The sequence below is a fragment of the Oncorhynchus gorbuscha genome, linkage group LG25, assembly GCF_021184085.1.
Source record: "Oncorhynchus gorbuscha isolate QuinsamMale2020 ecotype Even-year linkage group LG25, OgorEven_v1.0, whole genome shotgun sequence".
NCBI classification, from domain to species: domain Eukaryota; kingdom Metazoa; phylum Chordata; class Actinopteri; order Salmoniformes; family Salmonidae; genus Oncorhynchus; species Oncorhynchus gorbuscha.
The window spans coordinates 283,493-304,259 of NC_060197.1; the positions used below are offsets into that span (position 1 = coordinate 283,493).

At 42.0% G+C, this 20,767-nt stretch overlaps 2 protein-coding genes across 9 annotated transcripts in view; one reads left to right on the forward strand and one right to left on the reverse strand.

Moving 5' to 3' along the window:
- chchd3a (coiled-coil-helix-coiled-coil-helix domain containing 3a) overlaps window positions 1–1,354 on the reverse strand; it is a 121,665-nt gene extending 120,311 nt beyond the window's left edge. For 6 of the 8 annotated variants that reach the window (XM_046327986.1, XM_046327985.1, XM_046327983.1 and 3 more), the window contains exon 1: window positions 1,112–1,354. In XM_046327986.1, coding sequence (XP_046183942.1) covers window positions 1,112–1,192 — 81 coding nt within the window. In that variant the 5' untranslated portion in view covers window positions 1,193–1,354. The remainder of the gene's footprint in view (window positions 1–1,111) is intronic. The other 2 variants (XM_046327984.1, XM_046327980.1) reach the window with 2 other exon arrangements.
- Window positions 1,355–7,947: 6,593 nt separating this feature from the next.
- The window catches only part of LOC124013545 (exocyst complex component 4-like), a 200,317-nt gene continuing 187,497 nt past the window's right edge, over window positions 7,948–20,767 (forward strand). Inside the window, exons 1-3 of the mRNA XM_046327873.1 lie at window positions 7,948–8,069; window positions 11,806–11,995; window positions 15,730–15,924. Of these exons, the coding sequence (XP_046183829.1) occupies window positions 7,990–8,069; window positions 11,806–11,995; window positions 15,730–15,924 (465 nt within the window). The 5' untranslated portion in view covers window positions 7,948–7,989. The remainder of the gene's footprint in view (window positions 8,070–11,805; window positions 11,996–15,729; window positions 15,925–20,767) is intronic.

Consider the following 20,767-nt stretch of genomic DNA (forward strand, 5'->3'; position numbering starts at 1 on the left):
GATAGACGAAGGCATTAGTTTGAACAGGAGTTGCTTGAGGTTTGGTTTTGGAAGCATTGGAAGTTTTGAAATCATTTCAAAAAACAAAAAGGTTCAATAGATACACACCTCGATAGGGTCTCCATGTTACAGCACTTGTTTATGGAAGACTAGAGGTCGCGACTGGTGTTAATTAGCTATCAAGCAACTCTGGAAGTGTAGTTTAGTCGAATGGCAGCACCCATAGCTGTATGGATCTGTGCAAACCTGCTACAGTAAGTGTATATTTTACATTTGAAAGATTCTTCCTTGCTGATTAAAGGGACATGTGTTTCAAAAGCCATCATCACAAGAGATGATTATTGACATTTCTAAATGTCAAATCAGTGTCTTGATTGTGGTTGGCTGAAAACTGTAGAATGAAGACAGAATGCTGCCATTGTAGAACACCGCTTGTGATATGTGGGTGTACAATCTACAACCTTAAGGTATGTTTTGTTTATTGATGCACGTGTGGCAAGAATGCAGAAGGAAAACACCCCCACACACCAGCAGATTATTCCATGTAAACATTGTCCTGAGTCTTCTAGCAACAAGGTGCTTCACAATAGGCATTTTCGTGCCAACTAGTCTTTACTTGAAACTAAACTAAAGCCTCTCAACCTATATTTAATTGGCACGCAGGGTCCATTACAACAGTTAAACACTTATCAGCTTACACGTCAGACAGAAAGTTCACGACACGTGTTTTGCATGACATGGATTTAATGGTGCGACATGGATTTAATGGTGCAACATGGATTAAACTAATGTTAATTACAAGGTCATAAAATAAGTATTATCTATTATAAACTAAATGTCGTCATTACTAAGAACTAGGTCTAGCTGTATCCAGTCATTCATAATTTAGACAACGCGAGGCCATTGCATAAGCCCCAGTGTCAAACTGACAGCAAGTTAGCTAGCCTAGCTACCATAACAAACGTTACTCTGGCATAACATTGCCTATTTGTTTGGTAATAAGGATATAATAATGCAGTCAGTCGTTCCTATCATTTTAAACGCGCTTCAATATTTCCGAGCAGCATTTGGTTATGCAGTACCTCATTGTTGTCATCCTTTCAGTACTCACCCTTATGCCCTTCACAACTGTGATGTTGTCATTTTCATCCGACTCAAAGGAGACGCGGCGCCTGCTATTGTTCGCTCCCATCTCTGACTACAATCAGCGAAAGTGATACCTAACTGCATGCAATGGAAATTGTTGTCATCCACCTGTTTTTAGCCAAAATTGTCAAATCGCACACCGGGGACAGGGAGATTACAGGGCCGCACGCACGGAAACACTTCCGTAGCATGCCAGCTGTCCAGTAAACGCTGCGTTTATTGGAGGTGAGAATACGTCTTGTGCAACAGAGGTGTCCATTGGTTGGGGAATATTTTAAGAGCCAAACGGATCATTATAGTGCACTTTCAATTCTGTATGCATACACATTAACCAACAAATAAATAGATAATTGGTGGGGAGAAGAAATAAGACATGATGTAAACCACTCAAAATAAATACAACACATTATAGTTAGCTATATATATATATATTATATATATATATATATATATAATATATATTAGGTCTTTAAAACCATATAATTGTTAATCAGTTTGGATTATAGACTATCTGTCATATTCACTGCTGTTCAATGGTAATTTCAATTGGCCTAATGATTTTGGGAAAAATAAACGCATAAATAGCTTCATCAGCTAAAACTCTATCAAACCCCATCAAACCCAAGCTAAGGTTATTTTATTAAATTGTCTATGTTTTTGTTGTCATTTCAGTCTTTGTAAACAAACAATGTACACATTTAAAATATGTTGAAAACTGTCAATGATGCATGGACAATCAGTCCTTGCACCTATAATCTAGGTCCATCTTTGAATTAGACACTGGTAACATTTCTCCATCCCTCAGCTTCATAGCAAAACACAGAGGTGAATTCCATATAGACTACTAGACCTATGCATATAGCTTTCAATGAGAGCGCAGCAAGGCAATCGGTGCATATGTGGGTTCTTAGTAACGTTTTTAGAATCTTTGGAGCATATGGTTTTGTCGGGTATTAAACCGGGGATAGTGAAAAAATAGGGGACAACACTTTTAGTTTTTTAAATCCATTTTTTATTTTTGTTAAGCAGACAGAAGCAAAACACAACCTTTCACAGCTGTGTGATCTAGAGGCAGACACTGTGGGGACAAAACAATTGATTTCCATTCAAAATCCTATTTTCCCTAACCCTTCACACCTAACCCCTAACTCGAATTCTAACCCTAACCCTTCATACATAACCCTAAACCTAACCCCTAACTCTGATTCTAACCCTAACCCGTCACCCCTAACCCTAAACCTAACCCCTAAGTCGGGCAGGTAGCCTAGTGGTTAGTGTTGGACTAGTAACCGAAAGGTTGCAAGTTTGAATCCCAGAGCTGACAAGGTACAAATCTGTCATTCTGCCCCTGAACAAGGCAGTTAACCCACTGTTCCTAGGCCGTCATTGAAAGTAAAAATGTGTTCTTAACTGACTTGCCTAGCTAAATAAAGGTAAAATATATATTTTTAACCTAATCTACCCCCTTAACTCTAATTCTAACCCTAATTGGAACCCTAACCCCTTAACTAGTATTTTTCCTTGTGTGGACCAGTGAAATATCCCCACTTGTCTGAACATCCCTTGTTTTTATTATCCTTGTGAGGACTTCTGGTCCCCAGAAAGATGGTAAAACCAAACACACACACACATACACACACAGAGCATCCCCATGTGTTTCTATTTCTCTGGATAATATGTTTTTAAATGTTTTTAATGAAGCCAACAGTGGGAGAAACATTTCCCCTGTTTATATTTCTATTATCTCCAGACAGTGGCTTTGTGTGAACATATTACATAATAAACACAATAATTTACCCTGGGCAGCAATGCCCTTGGGGGCACATGGTTAGACATCCAAGAGACATATTGTATGCAGATTGGATCGAACAACTGACTGCAACTATGATCCTATAGGCCTTGTGAGAACTTCATTATAAAGAGGATGAACAGTATAGTTATCTGTATTGCTGATGCAATGATATACATGGTTGGGTTACTTACAGTCCTTGTGGTGAAAGTGGGGATTTTCTTCTGGAATGTTGTACAGTTGGGGGGTTGGTGCACAGTAAATTCTACAGTGTTAAATCAACACCGAGGGTGTTCAATTTAACACTGTTCCAGTGTCTATACGGGTCCACAATTTTAAGTGTTAAATTAACACTCTTCTTAGTGTAAAGCCTTATTTGCATATTTCCCAGTGTGCCTTGCCTTTCGAGTGAATTGTAGAGCTACCACCCAAGACTTAATTTGTAAGTGACAGAGACATGGTTGTTGCATTTTCAGTCCTATGGCATTCACCAAGTGAGATCCTAAGCGAATATGTTATTATTGAAATAAAATTCTTAAAGACAATACAATATGCTTTATTTTGAGGGCCTAGTTTTACGCTAATACAGTAGGCTGAAACTCATGGTTTTATAGGCCACATCAGGCCTGCAAGTTTTTAATTCCTATTGGAATCCTACCAGAGTTTGGGGTGAGACTACCTAAAGAATCTAAACTGGAAAAAACATTTAAATAACGGGTGCAATAAATCCAAGTAACAGATTGGATTAGTTTAGAAAAACACATGTCAATCAATGTACATGCAAAAACATAAATATTGAAACAAACAATTTTAAAAATCAACCCGCAATAGAGCATGCTGGGAAATATTACATTGATGGACGTGGTTTTGGTTCAACTCAGGTCCATGGTCCGTTGCAGATAGAAATGCCATACATAGAGCTGACGTGATTTCCTATCCTACATGTCAAGAGAGGCATGTTTGTTCTACATAGCATATTTCTATCTGAAAGTTACAAAATGTTGCATCCTGCTGAACGTGCCAGCGTTTATTAACACCAATATTAGGGTTCTTTATTCACACCAATGAGTGTCAATTGAACAGTTACAGAGCTAATTTAACTCCTGAATCAACACTAGAAATGGTACACCGAAAAATCTAAACTACTGTAGGTATCACTGGCCTATTTGCTGTGTGTGTGGAGGATTAAACCTAATTTAAAAAATGAACATAACCAGGTTTACATTGAAATGATGTGACATAAAGAAAAAAAGTCCCATTGTCTATTCTACGGTAAGCTATGTAATACGCACACATATGCTGTTACCTTGGAAACAACATTTTACTCCTCTATACAAACAGATACAGATGGAGGATCTTCATTTGAGCCAGTGTGCTACAGCAGGAAAATAATCCTGCAGGAACAGGAAATGTGAATTATGATTAATGAAAAACAAAAGGAGAGCCACACACTCTTGGAGTTCAGATGCAATATTGTAATACTAACGTTTTGACAGCCAAGCTGTCTTCATCAGCGTATAGACAGCTTGGCTGTCTATACTCCACTAGCCAGCACCTCGCCTAACCAAATTATAATTAACTGACATTTTTCATTAGGGAGACTCAAGACAGAAATTTCAAAGTGGAAATGACAAACTTCAGAAGACTTTTAAATACACTAAGTTATCCTGCAACAGGGTGATCCTACACATTGTCTCCAGAAGTGATAGTTGTAGGTGTTGTGGGAAAACATTGAATTTAGATATTACAAAACTATTTTTTCACAACTTTCACCTGTACTGTATTAGTGAGTTTAAATACAATTTGCAGCTACTGTGCCTCCTCCTTAATCTGAAATGAGGGGTTCAGATTGAAAACTGGTTTAAAATATTAAATGCAATATCACACACAATTATAATTCTTAAACCCTGGTATGAACTGTCCAAAAATGCACCAGTTTTAACAGCAGTGAGATGTTAATATACAGAAATAACAGGAGCCAGGCTCACTGCTGTTGTCCTTTACAACTACAGATGACAGTCACACAGCAATCATTTAGTGTACATCTACAGAATATGCTGACAAATGACCTTGGTGCCATGTCATTGGAGAGATTAGTCCGAGACATGTAAAATGGGACACTGGCTGCAGGGAGGGGAGGGTGATAAGAACTTGAAATTGAACTTGGCCCAAGGAAGTTAGAAGCATGCGCCCATCAAAGAGAAAGTGGCCCTGCATGACACAGTGATTGTTTCTATTTTGGAGGGAACGCCAAGATCTCCCACAATGTTATCTCTGCTGTCCACAGGCACATCAATCAGCACTGGGCCTATTGGATCGACCCCTTCCCCACCAAAATCAATGCCTTCTCCCATTCGGTTTGTTTCGAGATTGTCAGAGATACAGAGGAGCAGTTCTGGAAAACGCAGAGCTATATGTCCTAAAAACAGAAAGCCATTAATACACACTCACACACTCTCTCTCACATGCTCGCGCACATGCTCACGCATGCATGTGCACGTTATCTCTCTCTTCCTTTTTCTGTCCCCCTGGCTCGCTCGTTCACTGTAGCCTATCGTGAGGGCTAGACTGGAAATCAAAGGGTGTGCTTCAGTACTTTTACTGTAATTGCATTTAGTTTCCTTAAGACATTTTGCAAGATATCAGTAGTGTTCTTGCTGAAGCAAGCACGATAAGAAAGAAGTATGAAACACAACAGAAGGGTTCTTGTGGGATATCAGAAGTGTTCTTGCAGAAACAAACACGATAAGAAAGAAGTATGCAACACAACAGAAGGGTTCTTGTGGGATATCAGAAGTGTTCTTGCAGAAACAAGCACACCAATGAAAGACATTTGCAATAGAACGGTAGTATGATAAATGCAACATACAATGGTTAGTATGGAAGTGGGGTTTTCAGTGGCGACCCGTCATTTGAGCCCCACATGTTTAACAAAAAAAAAAGTCATAATTGTTGCCTGTTTTGCACGATATTTTGGCATTAATATGTGTCACATATCAGTTTGCAAACAATGTAAAAAATAAAGCTGCATACAAACATGGTCTCTTTTTTGCTTTCTTGAGGAAGGCAGCTCCAAAATGCAGGTGTTTTGGCCGAGCCCAGTGCTTTCTGTGGTGGTGGGGCAGCCAGCGGAAAATACAGAGCATATGAGTTGGTCATGTTCTCTAGTTGCGCCGTGATTGGCTCAGTGTTCTGTCACTCATGGGGACACTACATCACCACAAAATCTACGGGGAGAGCTCGAAAATTCAAGTCCCTTGGGTGCTTCCATAGAGTTACATTAGAAGTGCCCATCCAAGAAGCCTCAAGGTCATTGGCCACAGATAAAATTATGTTATATCTACCGTAGCTTTGATTGCACTGATCATGTCAACATCATAGTTTCAAAATCTTAGCTAGAAAGCTAGACAAGCTGTCATCATCATGAATCACGTTGACAATGTACTGGCAAATCCTTTTCAATCCTTGTCATATGAAGAGAAATGATCGGTAAAATGTATCGGTGATCTTCGGCCATTGGACATAAACATTACACACCAAGTTGGAAATCGCAAATTCAACAATGAGTGATTTGGAAGGAATCAGTGACTAAAACTGCAAGTGTTGCAAAGCCACAACTAGCCTGCTATTGAGTATAGTGGGTATGTGGTCCAAGTCTGGGTTTAAGGGTCTCTTTTCCAAGCTTAAAAGGATTAACATTCAACACGATGGGCCAGAAAAGGTAGAATACATTGGCCATGCTGTCAATACAGCATGACTTCTGCCGCGTTCTATACAACTGGGAATTCAGAACTGGGAAATCTCAGACTTCAGTGATATCAAGACAACTGGGAACTCGGAATAAAACTATCTCCGACTGGGAAAATACGATTTGAACGATCATCCAACTCAGAATTCCATGTCAGGAACTTGGCCTCTTTCTAGAGCTCCAACCTGAAGATCACTCACGTCATGATTCGACCTTGTTATTTTCCGAGTTCCCACTTGCCTTGAAAGCACCAAAAAATCCAGAGAATGCCATACTTTGATGACAAAGCTTGATGACAAAATTTGCCCACAAGAAAGACCACCGCACCACCTTCATGTTCAAGTGAGTACAGCAGAACAAGGTCCAAAAATGTCTTGTATGCTGCTGCATAAATGATGTAATATGCCAGGGAGATATGTATACTGTAGCTAAGAAAGTAAGCCCATGTGCCTCACCCTAATTATTTGGTCCCTTTGCCGCTCATAACTGAGCCTACTGTTCTGACTTGGTGTTGCACATGAAGCCTATAGCCGGTTTTAGAGAAATGTAAGCATTGAATATTTTAAGAGCTTTCATATTAGAGCTGTCTGCTAATATGCCCTGTTTATTTATCCTACGGTTTTGTCTTGGTGTACAGGGAGAACACTGCCCATGTTCTGGATTCTGTCACTGTACATTTCAATTTCAAAAGTGCTAAACAAATTGTTATGTTGACTACATCCGTCCTAGCTCTCTCATTAATGTCTTAATCGAAATTACAGATGGCCTCTTATCCGCTTGCCATCCCATTATGCCATAGTTTGTACATCTCAATTGTCATTAGAAACCACATTTGTTTAAGCAAGTCAGCCATGTCAGCAACATTTTTTTAAAGGCAGTAAATGAGGCTGAATTAATTTTTCCGCTGCCAGAAAAGGCTACGCTGATAGCCAGGTGTATCAGTGGTCAGGATTCACTCCGTGGTGCTGAAAAGAACGCACTGCTGTTGGGACAGCTTTATGTAGGCCCTAACAGTTTGTCACAGTTATAGTGCAATTAATGTAGTAATGTGGCTTTCATGGCATGCATCTAACATTTTTGTTTTTTGTTTGCCCCACCAAGATTTACATGCTAAAATCGCCAATGGGCGTTTTGTAAGCACACAGGATTTGCATGAAAAAAAATATACTAAGAACAATATCAACACGTCCAGACAGATTTTGGACTACAACTCCCAGCTTTCTCAGCCACACCACCGAAGTTGGAACAATTTTCCTCGTCTCTCATTGGTAGGTTGTCATTCTGTTTGGGTGCAGTAGCTGGAAAAATGGCAGCTGATACAGGGAGATACCGGAGTGCTGTTAGCAAAAGCAAAGACCCTTCAGGCTTACTTATCTCCGTTATAAGGTAAGATCACTCAAATTGACGGTTGAATTATCCTATCGACATAATACGCCAGTGGGCACTACTGTTTTCATTAACTAGGCCTGTCATTTCAGGTCGTGGACAAGGAGAAACATCCTTCCTGTTGTTAGCTTCCTATCTGTTAGCTAGCTAGTTTTATGTCAAGCGAGTTTTGAGGAAATGTTAGTCAGCTACGCTAGCTAATGTTTGTCATCGCGACCTGTTCGCATAATTTAGCAGTGTTTATCATCATTATGAGTCAAATAACACTTTTCTTCAATAGTCACAAGGAAAGCGTGAGGAAGGAGCCACTTGCTAGCTAGCTGTCACTCTTTTGACAGCTGACCTCCCATGGGGATACTAAAAATCTCGCGACTTGGTAACTTATTAGTTAACTAAAACTAAATATCCAAAGCATACTTGCTATTCCGCATCAGCACCATTTATAGCCTGCTTTGCTGCCCTTCGCTGACAGGGTGCATTGATCATCATGGGTTGGCCTTAGCTGGAACAGTGTCGTTTATGTCATGACATGTCGTTTACTGTGTGTTTCCACGCCATTTAAAGTAGCCATTGCCGTAATTTAGTAGAGTAGCTCTCTTTACCCCTTTTTTCTCTAGATTAAACGGAGCTGTCGTCTACTGGGTTTGACAGATGGCAGTGTGCATGGGGCGAGCGTGCAGCACTTTGAGGCAAAATCCTATTCTGCACGCAATTGTTGTCTGCAACAAAGATTATCTTCACTTTCTTATGTACCTTTACTTATGGCTACTGCTTGCCTAAAACTCCAGACTGTTACTATGGTTACCCCATGCCACTTTTGGATTATAAAAGGGACTAGGCTACTGTCAGTCTAGTGTTTGAATTAGTCAAGGGTGATGGTGCATGTCAGAGCTAAGGATTCAGGTTCGCTAAGTTTAGGTGAAGTATGTTAACTAGTTAGGTTGGACATGACGGCATGGGAAATAACTAGTTATTTTACATTAACAGAGAATGGATAAGATCACTTGCTTTGTGTTTCAGCTCTGACTTGTGTCAAGTAGGCATCTCAAGCCACTCTAGGGGGATGCCGTTGAGAATCTTCTCCCCCTTCCAGCTTTCAGCTGTGTGTGAACAGCGAAGAGGCTTTAATGAGCTCTTGAGGGAGACTTACCTCTCCCCTTATTTTATGTGTGGTTTGGAGTTTGATGAAATACAGGGCAAAAACAAGTGTTGTCAAGTCTGTTACTCAACATTGTCCCATCCCCTGGGTCTATGACATATAAGACTGGCATGGTTTTCAGGATATAAAACCTGGCACTTTTATGTTACGGCAATTTTGTATGATTATTCCTTACTGTAGGACAGGGCTATTCAACTGGTCGCCCATCAGCCAGATCCAGCCCGTTTATTATGTAAGGCTGGCCCTTTCATCAATTCCTAAACATTAATCAAATATCTGCAACAAAATCTCTGCCAAAATCCAACATTCAGAGCCAAAATGACCAACACTATTGTGGTTGTCTAGTGTGGTTTCTTGAGCCTGTTTGGCATGTTGATTTTATTTCATTTTTTTCTTCATATTCATTTGACTCCAGCGTTTGAGTGGTTTAAGATGCAAAATATTATGAACCCATAATTCATATTCATACGACTCTCAGGAACACGTACACTACAACTTTCAGGAACACGTACACTACGACTTTCAGGAACACGTACACTACGACTTTCAGGAACACGTACACTACGACTTTCAGGAACACGTACACTACACTACGACTTTCAGGAACACGTACACTACACTACGACTCTCAGGAACACGTACACTACGACTCTCAGGAACACGTACACTACGACTGTCAGGAACACGTACACTACGACTTTCAGGAACACGTACACTACGACTTTCAGGAACACGTACACTACGACTCTCAGGAACACGTACACTACGACTCTCAGGAACACGTACACTACGACTCTCAGGAACACGTACACTACGACTCTCAGGAACACGTACACTACACTACGACTCTCAGGAACACGTACACTACACTACGACTCTCAGGAACACGTACACTACACTACGACTCTCAGGAACACGTACACTACACTACGACTCTCAGGAACACGTACACTACACTACGACTTTCAGGAACACGTACACTACACTACGACTCTCAGGAACACGTACACTACGACTCTCAGGAACACGTACACTACACTACGACTCTCAGGAACACGTACACTACACTACGACTCTCAGGAACACGTACACTACACTACGACTCTCAGGAACACGTACACTACACTACGACTCTCAGGAACACGTACACTACACTACGACTCTCAGGAACACGTACACTACACTACGACTCTCAGGAACACGTACACTACACTACGACTCTCAGGAACACGTACACTACACTCAGGAACACGACTCTCAGGAACACGTACACTACACTACGACTCTCAGGAACACGTACACTACACTACGACTCTCAGGAACACGTACACTACACTACGACTCTCAGGAACACGTACACTACACTACGACTCTCAGGAACACGTACACTACACTACGACTCTCAGGAACACGTACACTACACTACGACTCTCAGGAACACACTACACTACGACTCAGGAACACGTACACTACGACTCTCAGGAACACGTACACTACACTACGACTCTCAGGAACACGTACACTACACTACGACTCTCAGGAACACGTACACTACACTACGACTCTCAGGAACACGTACACTACGACTCTCAGGAACACGTACACTACACTACGACTCTCAGGAACACGTACACTACACTACGACTCTCAGGAACACGTACACTACACTACGACTCTCAGGAACACGTACACTACACTACGACTCTCAGGAACACGTACACTACACTACGACTCTCAGGACACGTACACTCAGACTCTCAGGAACACGTACTCTCACTACACTACGACTCTCAGGAACACGTACACACTACACTCAGGAACACGACTCTCAGGAACACGTACACTACACTACGACTCTCAGGAACACGTACACTACACTACGACTCTCAGGAACACGTACACTACACTACGACTCTCAGGAACACGTACACTACACTACGACTCTCAGGAACACGTACACTACACTACGACTCTCAGGAACACGTACACTACACTACGACTCTCAGGAACACGTACACTACACTACGACTCTCAGGAACACGTACACTACACTACGACTTTCAGGAACACGTACACTACGACTCTCAGAAACACGTACACTACAACTCTCAGAAACACGTACACTACAACTCTCAGGAACACGTACACTACACTACTCTCAGGAACACGTACACTACAACTCTCAGGAACACGTACACTACACTACGACTCTCAGGAACACGTACACTACACTACGACTCTCAGGAACACACTACACTACGACTCTCAGGAACACGTACACTACAGCCAAAGGTCTGTCATTATCAACGGCGACCCTGGAGAAATTAGGGTTAAGTGCCTTGCTTAAGGGCACATCATCATATTTTTCATCTTGTCAGCTCAGGAATTCGAACAAGTGACCTCTCGCTTACTGAACCAACATTCTAACCGCTAGGCTACTAGCTGCCTGTATTTTACCCAGATCTAGTGACTAGAAAAAATGATTAACTAGAAGTTAGGCCTACACAAGATTACGAAAAGGACCACAAGGTGACACCTTGACAGACAACTGATGAGCATTGGCCTGTGTCTGTGTAGGACCCTGTCCAGCAGCGATGACAAGCAGGACAGAGAGACGGAGAAGGGCCGCCTGGAGGAGGCGTTTGAGAAGTGTGACCGGGACCTGGATGAGCAGATCGTCCAACACTACGCTGAGCTGACCACCGCCATCCGCACCTACCAGAGCATCACCGAGAGAATCACCAGCTCCCGTAACAAGATCAAAGGGGTGAGAGGGAACACGCACAATGTTTCAAATCCAATTGAATTTGTCACCTGATGTGCCAAATACATCAATTGTAGACTTTACTGTGAAATGCTTACTTTAGGAGCCCTTTCCCACAAAGTTAAAAAGTAAAAACATTTGCAACAAAACATTCAGAACATGTGCATGGCCTGTGAATAACAGTGTGAAGGCAGAGTGATGGTCCCAGGGAGTTGTACATCAAGGACATTAGCAGCAGGCAGTGTGAGGGCCTGGCTGATTTCTCTAGTGTGTGTGTGTGTGTGTGTGTGTGTGTGTGTGTGTGTGTGTGTGTGTGTGTGTGTGTGTGTGTGTGTGTGTGTGTGTGGCTCTGACACCTGCATCACTGTTAGAGCCTCTGGGATGTCCTTCTGTAGCTCAGTTGGTAGAGCATGGCGCTTGTAACGCCAGGGTAGTGGGTTCGATTCCCGGGACCACCCATACGTAGAATGTATGCACACATGACTGTAAGTCGCTTTGGATAAAAGCGTCTGCTAAATGGCATATATTATTATTATATTATAGCCCGCTAGTGTTCCACAACAGCGTGATGTCATTCCCATCTCTCCAGGCTGTGTGTCTGGATGTACAGTTTTTATTTAACCAGGTAGGCTAGTTTAGATCAAGGTCTCATTTACAACTGCGACCTGGCCAAGATAAAGCAAAGCAGTGCGACACAAACAACAACACAGAGTTACACATGGAATTAACAAGCGTACAGTCAATAACACAATAGAAAAAAATAAAGTCTATACGGTGTGTGCAAATGGCGTGAGGAGGTAAGGCAATAAATAGACCATAGTAGCGAAGTAATGACAGCAAATGAACACTGGAGTGATAGATGAGCAGATGATGATGTGCTAGTAGAACCAGTGAGATTTACCTGCTGGAGCGCGTGCTACGGGTGGGTGTTGTTATCGTGACCAGTGAGCTGAGATGAGGCGGAGCTGGGTCTGGCGACGAATATGTAGCGAGGGCCAGCCGACTAGAGCATACAGGAAGCAGTGGTGGGTTGAAAAAGGGGCTTTGTTAACAAAACGGATGGCACTGTGATAGACTGCATCCAGTTTGCTGAGTAGAGAATTGGAAGCTATTTCGTAAATGACATCGCCGAAGTCGAGGATCGGTAGGATGGTCAACAAGGGTATGTTTGACAGCATGAGTGATGGAGGATTTGTTGCGAAATAGGAAGCTGATTCTAGATTTAATTTTTGATTGGAATTGCTTAATGTGAGTCTGGAAGGAGAGTTTACAGTCTAGCCAGCCACCTAGGTATTTGTAGTTGTCCACATATTCTAGGTCAGAACTGTCCAGTAGTGATGCTAGTCAGACGGGCGGGAGCAGGCAGCGAATGGTTGAAAAGCATGCATTTGTGTTTTTACTAGCGTTTAAGAGCAGTTGGAGGCTACGGAAGCAATGTTGAATGGCATTGAAGCTCGTTTGGAGGTTAGTTAACACAGTGTCCAAAGAAGGGCCAGATGTATACAGAATGGTGTCATCTGCGTAGAGGTGGATCATAGAATCATCCGCAGCTGGAGCGGCATCGTTGATATATATACAGAGAAAAGAGTCGGCCCGAGAATTGAACCCTGTGGTTCCCCCATAGAGACTGTCAGAGGTCTGGACAACAAGCCCTCCAATTTGACACACTGAACTCTGTCTGAGAAGTAGTTGGTGAACCAGGCGAGGCAGTCATTTGAGAAACCAAGGCTGTTGAGTCTACCGATAAGGATACAGTGATTGACAGAGTTGAAAGCCATGGCCAGGTTGATGATGACTGCACAGTACTGTCTTTTATCGATGGCGATTATGATATCGTTTAGTACCTTGTGCGTGGCTGAGGTGCACCCGAGTTTACATACACTTAGGTTGGAGTCATTAAAACTAGTTTTTCAATCACTCCACACATTTCTTGTTAACAAACTATAGTTTTGGCAAGTCGGGTTAGGACATCTACTTTGTTCATGACACAAGTAATTTTTTACAGACATATTATTTAACTTATTATTCACTGTATCACAATTCCAGTGAGTCAGAAGTTTAAGTATATTAAGATGACTGTACCGTCATACCGCTCAGGAAGGACACACGTTCTGTCTCATAGAGATAAACGTACTTTGGTGCGAAAAGTGCAAATCAATCCCAGAACAGCAGCAGAGGACCTTGTGAAGATGCTGGAGGAAACCGGTACAAAAGTATCTATATCCACAGTAAAACAATTCCTATATCGACATAACCTGAAATGCCACTCGGTAAAGAAGAAGCCACTGCTCCAAAACCACCATAAAAAATCCAGACTGTGGTTTGCAACTGTGCATGGAGACAAAGATTGTACTTTTTGGAGAAATGTCTTCTGGTCTGATGAAACAAAAATAGAACTGTTTGGTCATAATGACCATTTTTATGTTTGGAGGAAAAAGGGGAAGGTTTGCAAGCTGAAGAACACCATCTCAACCGTGAAGTACAGGGGTGGCAGCATCATGTTGTGGGGGTGCTTTGCTGCAGGAGGGACTGGTGCACTTCACAAAGTAGATGGTAACATGAGGAAGGAAAATTATATGGATATATTGAGGCAACATCTCAAGACATCAGTCAGGAAGTTAAAGCTTGGTCGCAAATGGGTCTTCCAAATGGTTAATGACCCCAAGCATACTTCCAAAGTTGTGGCAAAATGGCTTAAGCTCAACAAAGTCAAGGTATTGGAGTGGCCATCACAAAGCCCTGACCTCAATCCTATAGAAAATGTGTGGGCAGAACTGAAAAAGCCTGACTCAGTTACACCCGCTCTGTCAGGAGGAATGGGCCGAAATTCACCCAACTTATTGTGGGAAGGTTGTGGAAGGCCTCCCAAAACGTTTGACCCAAGTTAAACCATTTAAAGGCAATGCCTAATTGAGTGTACTGTCTGTAAACTTCTGACCCACTGGGAATGTGATGAAAGAAATAAAATCTGAAATAAATAATTATCTCTGCTATTATTCTGACATTTCACAATCTTAAAATAAAGTGGTGATCTTAACTGACCTAAAACAGAGATTTTTTCCTAGGATTAAATGTCAGGAATTGTGAAAAACTGAGTTTAAATGTATTTGGCTAAGCTGCATGTAAACTTCTGACTTCAACTGTATATGAGACTGTTACAAAGAGAACCTAGAAAGGTTTCCAAAGACTTGTGTGATGGTGCTTTTGTGCAGCGTTAAGTGCCCAATGATTCAGGCGGAATACTGAGCTTTGAAACTGAAAGAGTGTTCGTGTCCCTGAAACTATTCAGAACGTACCAAGATAGAAATGTAATGAATAGAGCTGACATAACTCCCTATTCTACCTGACAAATAATCACGTCTCTTCTGCGCAATACATTTCTATCTGAACTTTCTAAACGCTTGCCTCTCTTGTCTCTGAACGGACCCATGGGTCATGTTCATTAGGGCACACAACAGAAAATAACGCTTTACAGCAGAGATGAAAAGGATTGTTTCTTACTGATTAGTAGTCCCTCCATGTTTCAGTCAGCTTTCTTTAGTTTGGTGCCTAATGAACACAACCCTGGAGCCTCACCTGTCTGACCCTGGAGGTGGGGTTGATTCATTAATGCACACCAAAGCAAAATGTTTTACAACAGTCCAACTACTCTCTCGCTGTTTCAGTCCTTCTTTTTCCCTTTATCGCCTGATGAACACCCTGGTGTCTGACTTGTGTGATGTCCCATTGTATCCCAGGTGAAGGAGAACCTGCTGTCCTGTAAGATGCTGCTCCACTGCAAGAGGGATGAACTGAGGAAGCTGTGGATCGAAGGCATCGAGCACAAACACGTCCTCAACCTGCTGGACGAGATTGAGAGTATCAAGCAGGTCCCACAGAGACTGGAGGCCTGCATGGCCAGCAAGCACTACCTGCACGCCACCGACATGCTGGTGAGTAAGGGACCATTCGTGTGGAGGTGGGGTGGTAGGTGAGGATGTGGTAAGGTTTGTAGGAAAGTGTGTTAAGTTTGGGGCCATGGTGGGGCATGCGTGTGAGAGAATGGGATTCGTATGATTAACACTGGAATATGGCAATCCAGACATCCAGACAGATTTTTAATACCCGACGCTGACCTGACACTTGACTGTCATATTGCGTGATTGCTGTCCTCCTTGGCTACAGAAATGGACTGGCATTTCAGCTAATTGGCTGGACTCTCAGTTTTCTTCCATTTGGTGCCTAATGAACACGACGCAATTGTACATCTCCCTTACAGCTGGTAAGCTTCATCAAAGCGGCCCAGGGGCCACCACAGGTGTGTGGGTTGACTTTGATGTGGGTTTTGTGGCGCGCTCAGTGGGGGCCAAAGCACGAAATGGCTTGTACAACTCTGTGGTCTCTCCTTTCCCTTCTTCCTCCACTCACTCCTACACTCTTCTTCCAAACTCAGGTAATTAGGGCCGAGTCAGTTCATCTCTGCTCCAGAACAGGCATATTTGAGAGGGAGGACGAGGGATGTCTGGCCCCCTGAGGCCCCTGAAGACCTTCTGTCTCTTTGTCTCCCACTCTCAGTCCTTCGTGGGGGCTGCAAACCTAAAATCTACATTAAAGCACTTTTTACATGGTGTGGTCAGGTTGATGGAAGTTGGTGACACTATTTAGGAAAATCACTCACATCTGAGCTAAATATATTAACTGTTATGTATGTAGTGGTTCTTCCTTTAAACATTCTTCTTTTAAACATGGCAGATTGTGGTAAATTGCGTCATTCTGTCATTGCACCACAATATCACAAGAGGGAGTTAAGTCTAAACTGTGGCACAAATTGACTATCTTTTCCTAAATGGAGGTGTGAATGTTTCAGTCTGAGAGTGTCTGTCTCTAGAGTCCTGCATCAGGCGGGTGGGGTGGTCCTGGAGTTGAAAGAGAACTTGGGTAAATGCAATGGCACAATTACTGGACTGATGATTTTCTAAAATTGGCACAGTGGGCTTTTGGTTTCTCTCCCTCTAAAAACAGAAATAAATCATTCCAAATAACAAATGGTCTTTTACCACAGAATGAAAGAGTGATAGCCCCTCTATAGAATGTGAGTTTGTGAAACACGGAGTCCTTCTTTGCTAATGCGAAGAAGAAACTAAATGAATGAGAGTCCAGCGAGGATAGGCAGTTGTCCATATTTTCAAGACTTGAGCTCCTTCATTTATTTATGAAATATACTTGTTTATTTAGACAATTTAACATATTAGTTTAGACTTGGCCTATTTAGTAGGATTTCTTCAAATTGCTATGCAGGAAAAAAATGTCTTCCACCGTGCCTGGTCCCAGGCTAACAGCTGACTTCTCTCTGAAACCACACATCCATCTGAAGGTGAGTCTTTATCCACCGTGCCTGGTCCCAGGCTAACAGCTGACTTCTCTCTGAAACCACACATCCATCTGAAGGTGAGTCTTTATCCACCGTGCCTGGTCCCAGGCTAACAGCTGAGCTGATATCTCTCTGAAACCACACATCCATCTGAAGGTGAGTCTTTATCCACCGTGCCTGGTCCCAGGCTAACAGCTGACTTCTCTCTGAAACCACACATCCATCTGAAGGTGAGTCTTTATCCACCGTGCCTGGTCCCAGGCTAACAGCTGACTTCTCTCTGAAACCACACATCCATCTGAAGGTGAGTCTTTATCCTTTGGGACCACACAATGACCAGGTGGACAGTAGGCCTCTTGAAGCGACAGAAGAAATCAACAAGATCCGCAAGTATTCTTTCACAATAGCTGGCAGCTGATTATTATTATTATTATTATTTTTTGCCTGATTCAGGACTCTAGTCCCGGAGAGAGACTGACTGAAACATTCACACCTCCATTAATTTACAAAAGGATAGTCTAATAGCTCGGCTATGTGTGAAAAATCCCCAAATTTGTGCCATAGTTTTAATTACTGATAGTTGCTGTTGTCATTCAGAGTTGAGTCCTATTGTAAAGTGTAACCTAATGGCCAAAAAGGGGCTAACTTGCAATTTACTTGATGTTTAACTGCTCTTAAATTGTAGATTTCTAACTCAATATCAAATAATATGAAATAATGTGTCTTTCACCCTGCATTATAATATAACTTACTTTGAACAAAAGCCAGGAATGAGTGAGTCACTCAGCCCAATGCTGTTCCTGCTTCTTTTGCCTATTTGAGTGTTCATTTAATATCCTACGTATTCTGTCATCACCAAACCTCATGCAACCGCAAAATGACGGATAAAACAATTTCACAAATCCGTCTGTTTTTAAACTTTGCTGTGGGAGTGACAAAATATATTGCAATTGAATTTAAATTAACTGAATGATGAAGAGAGTGATTGAATTTAAAACAATAGTGTAAGAATTGCTCTTCCTCTGTCTCGTGCGCACACTAAAAAAAGACACCATTTTGTTTCTAGTTTGTCAGAAGAAGACAATGTAACACGCACATAGACACACACATATTATTTGTTCATCAACATCTTTACACTTTTCATTAATAAAATAATGATAAAAAGACTTTCAAAATACGGATGTTTATTCCAACTACATCTCAGCTACAGTTGCTCTTCCCCCCCAGCTCCATAACCATGGGTAAAACCTTGCTGAGAAGATCAATGTATTGTTGTATCGTCAGTTTCTCAACAAAAGAAAGGTTTAACATATTTTGAATGAATTCCTGAATTCAGTTGCTTCAGTTGATATTTGACAGTTTATTTACTGTTTAATTATTCAAGTCGTCTCTTTTTTTGTTGGAATAGAAACACACTTCTCTTGAGCTGGAGATGAAAGAATACACAAGAAGCCAGCCACTCTTGATGGGCTATCAGACAGGACAATAGACTCTTGCCGAGTTTAGACACTTTAAATGTTTGCGAGGCATGTCACTACTCCCATATCTTTGCATAGCCCACCAAATGCACTGTTTTCTAGCCACTTCTGGATGGACCCATAACGAGTTACTGTGAGAATAAATATCACTGAATGAGATAAATATTATAATAAAGTAGGCTAATGAAGGCAACAAATTGTTGCTTACTGAAACACCCAAAGTCATCCAATTGTTATAATAGGATTTGAAGCAATAGCCTACCAGCGTGTGGTTAACTATTCAGCACCGTTTTGCGATGCTTTGAGACAACTATGGAGACTGGTCTTGATAAACCAATCAGATTTTTATTTTCACTGAATCTCCATTTGGATATTGGTCAGCCTACAATTAGGGTGAGGAAATGTTAGGATTATTTTGCTCTCAACTCGCAATGACTTAGTAGCCTAGGCCTACTCCCAACTTGTCACGTTGTACAGCGCCATATTTTACCAACAGAAACTCTGAGGCCTACATAGGCTACTGTAAAATGCATTTGATTTTTTCTTGGAATAGAAACACCATAATATTAATCAATTTAATACAATTTCTAAAAGTATAAACTGCACAATAAGTACTATAATTTAAGAATTAAATTATAATCAATCCCAACAAAAAAACGTTAAGTCTCTAGTACAGCTAATATTAAAAACAGTTAAATGCATAGGGGCAGCAGGTAGCCTAGTGGTTATTGCGTTGGGCCAGTAATCGAATGGAGCTGACAAGGTAAGAATCTGTCATTCTGCCCCTGAGCAAGGCAGTTAACCCACTGTTCCCCGGGTGCCGAAGATGTTTTGATTATGGCAGCCCCTCGCACCTTTCTGATTCTGAGGGGTTGGGTTAAATGCAGAAGACGCATTTCAGTTGAATACATTCAATTGGACAACGGACTAGGTATCCCACTTTCCCATTTGTGAATTGAATCACATTAGCCCGACATGTTGCGGTTTATTCATTGTTTCATTATTCAAGGCACCCTTTATTTAATTTTATTTTTAAAATCTTTGTCTGTAATTTACACATGGATGACTTGTGCCAAAAAGTAAGTCACGCTAAATCAGTTCCAGTAAACACGACTCTTCGGCCTACAGCTCCGTGTCATTTCAAAGACGCCTTCATTATTGGCAACTAAATAATATGATGTCATGCACTCGCATGTGCCATACAATTACTCAGCACACTGCAAGCTGTGCTGCAGTAGGACGCAACTTTTAAAGGACGAACCACTGTAGTGGTAGGCTTTCCAATACCGTCAAAACAAGTAAAAAAAAAAAGTATTATTTTACATTATGAAGCTTACCGTAGTTCCCCAGAACAGTTGAGCCAGTCTCTTGTTTGTAACAGAACAATAGGAGAAAACAGGAGCAGGTCAGTCCATAACAGCACAACGGGAGCTGGTCAGTCCATAACAGCACAACGGGAGCTGGTCAGTCCATAACAGCACAACGGGAGCTGGTCAGTCCATAACAGCACAACGGGAGCTGGTCAGTCCATAACAGCACAACGGGAGCTGGTCAGTCCATAACAGCACAACGGGAGCTGGTCAGTCCATAACAGCACAACGGGAGCTGGTCAGTCCATAACAGCACAACGGGAGCTGGTCAGTCCATAACAGCACAACGGGAGCTGGTCAGTCCATAACAGCACAACGGGAGCTGGTCAGTCCATAACAGCACAACGGGAGCTGGTCAGTCCATAACAGCACAACGGGAGCTGGTCAGTCCATAACAGCACAACGGGAGCTGGTCAGTCCATAACAGCACAACGGGAGCTGGTCAGTCCATAACAGCACAACGGGAGCTGGTCAGTCCATAACAGCACAACGGGAGCTGGTCAGTCCATAACAGCACAACGGGAGCTGGTCAGTCCATAACAGCACAACGGGAGCTGGTCAGTCCATAACAGCACAA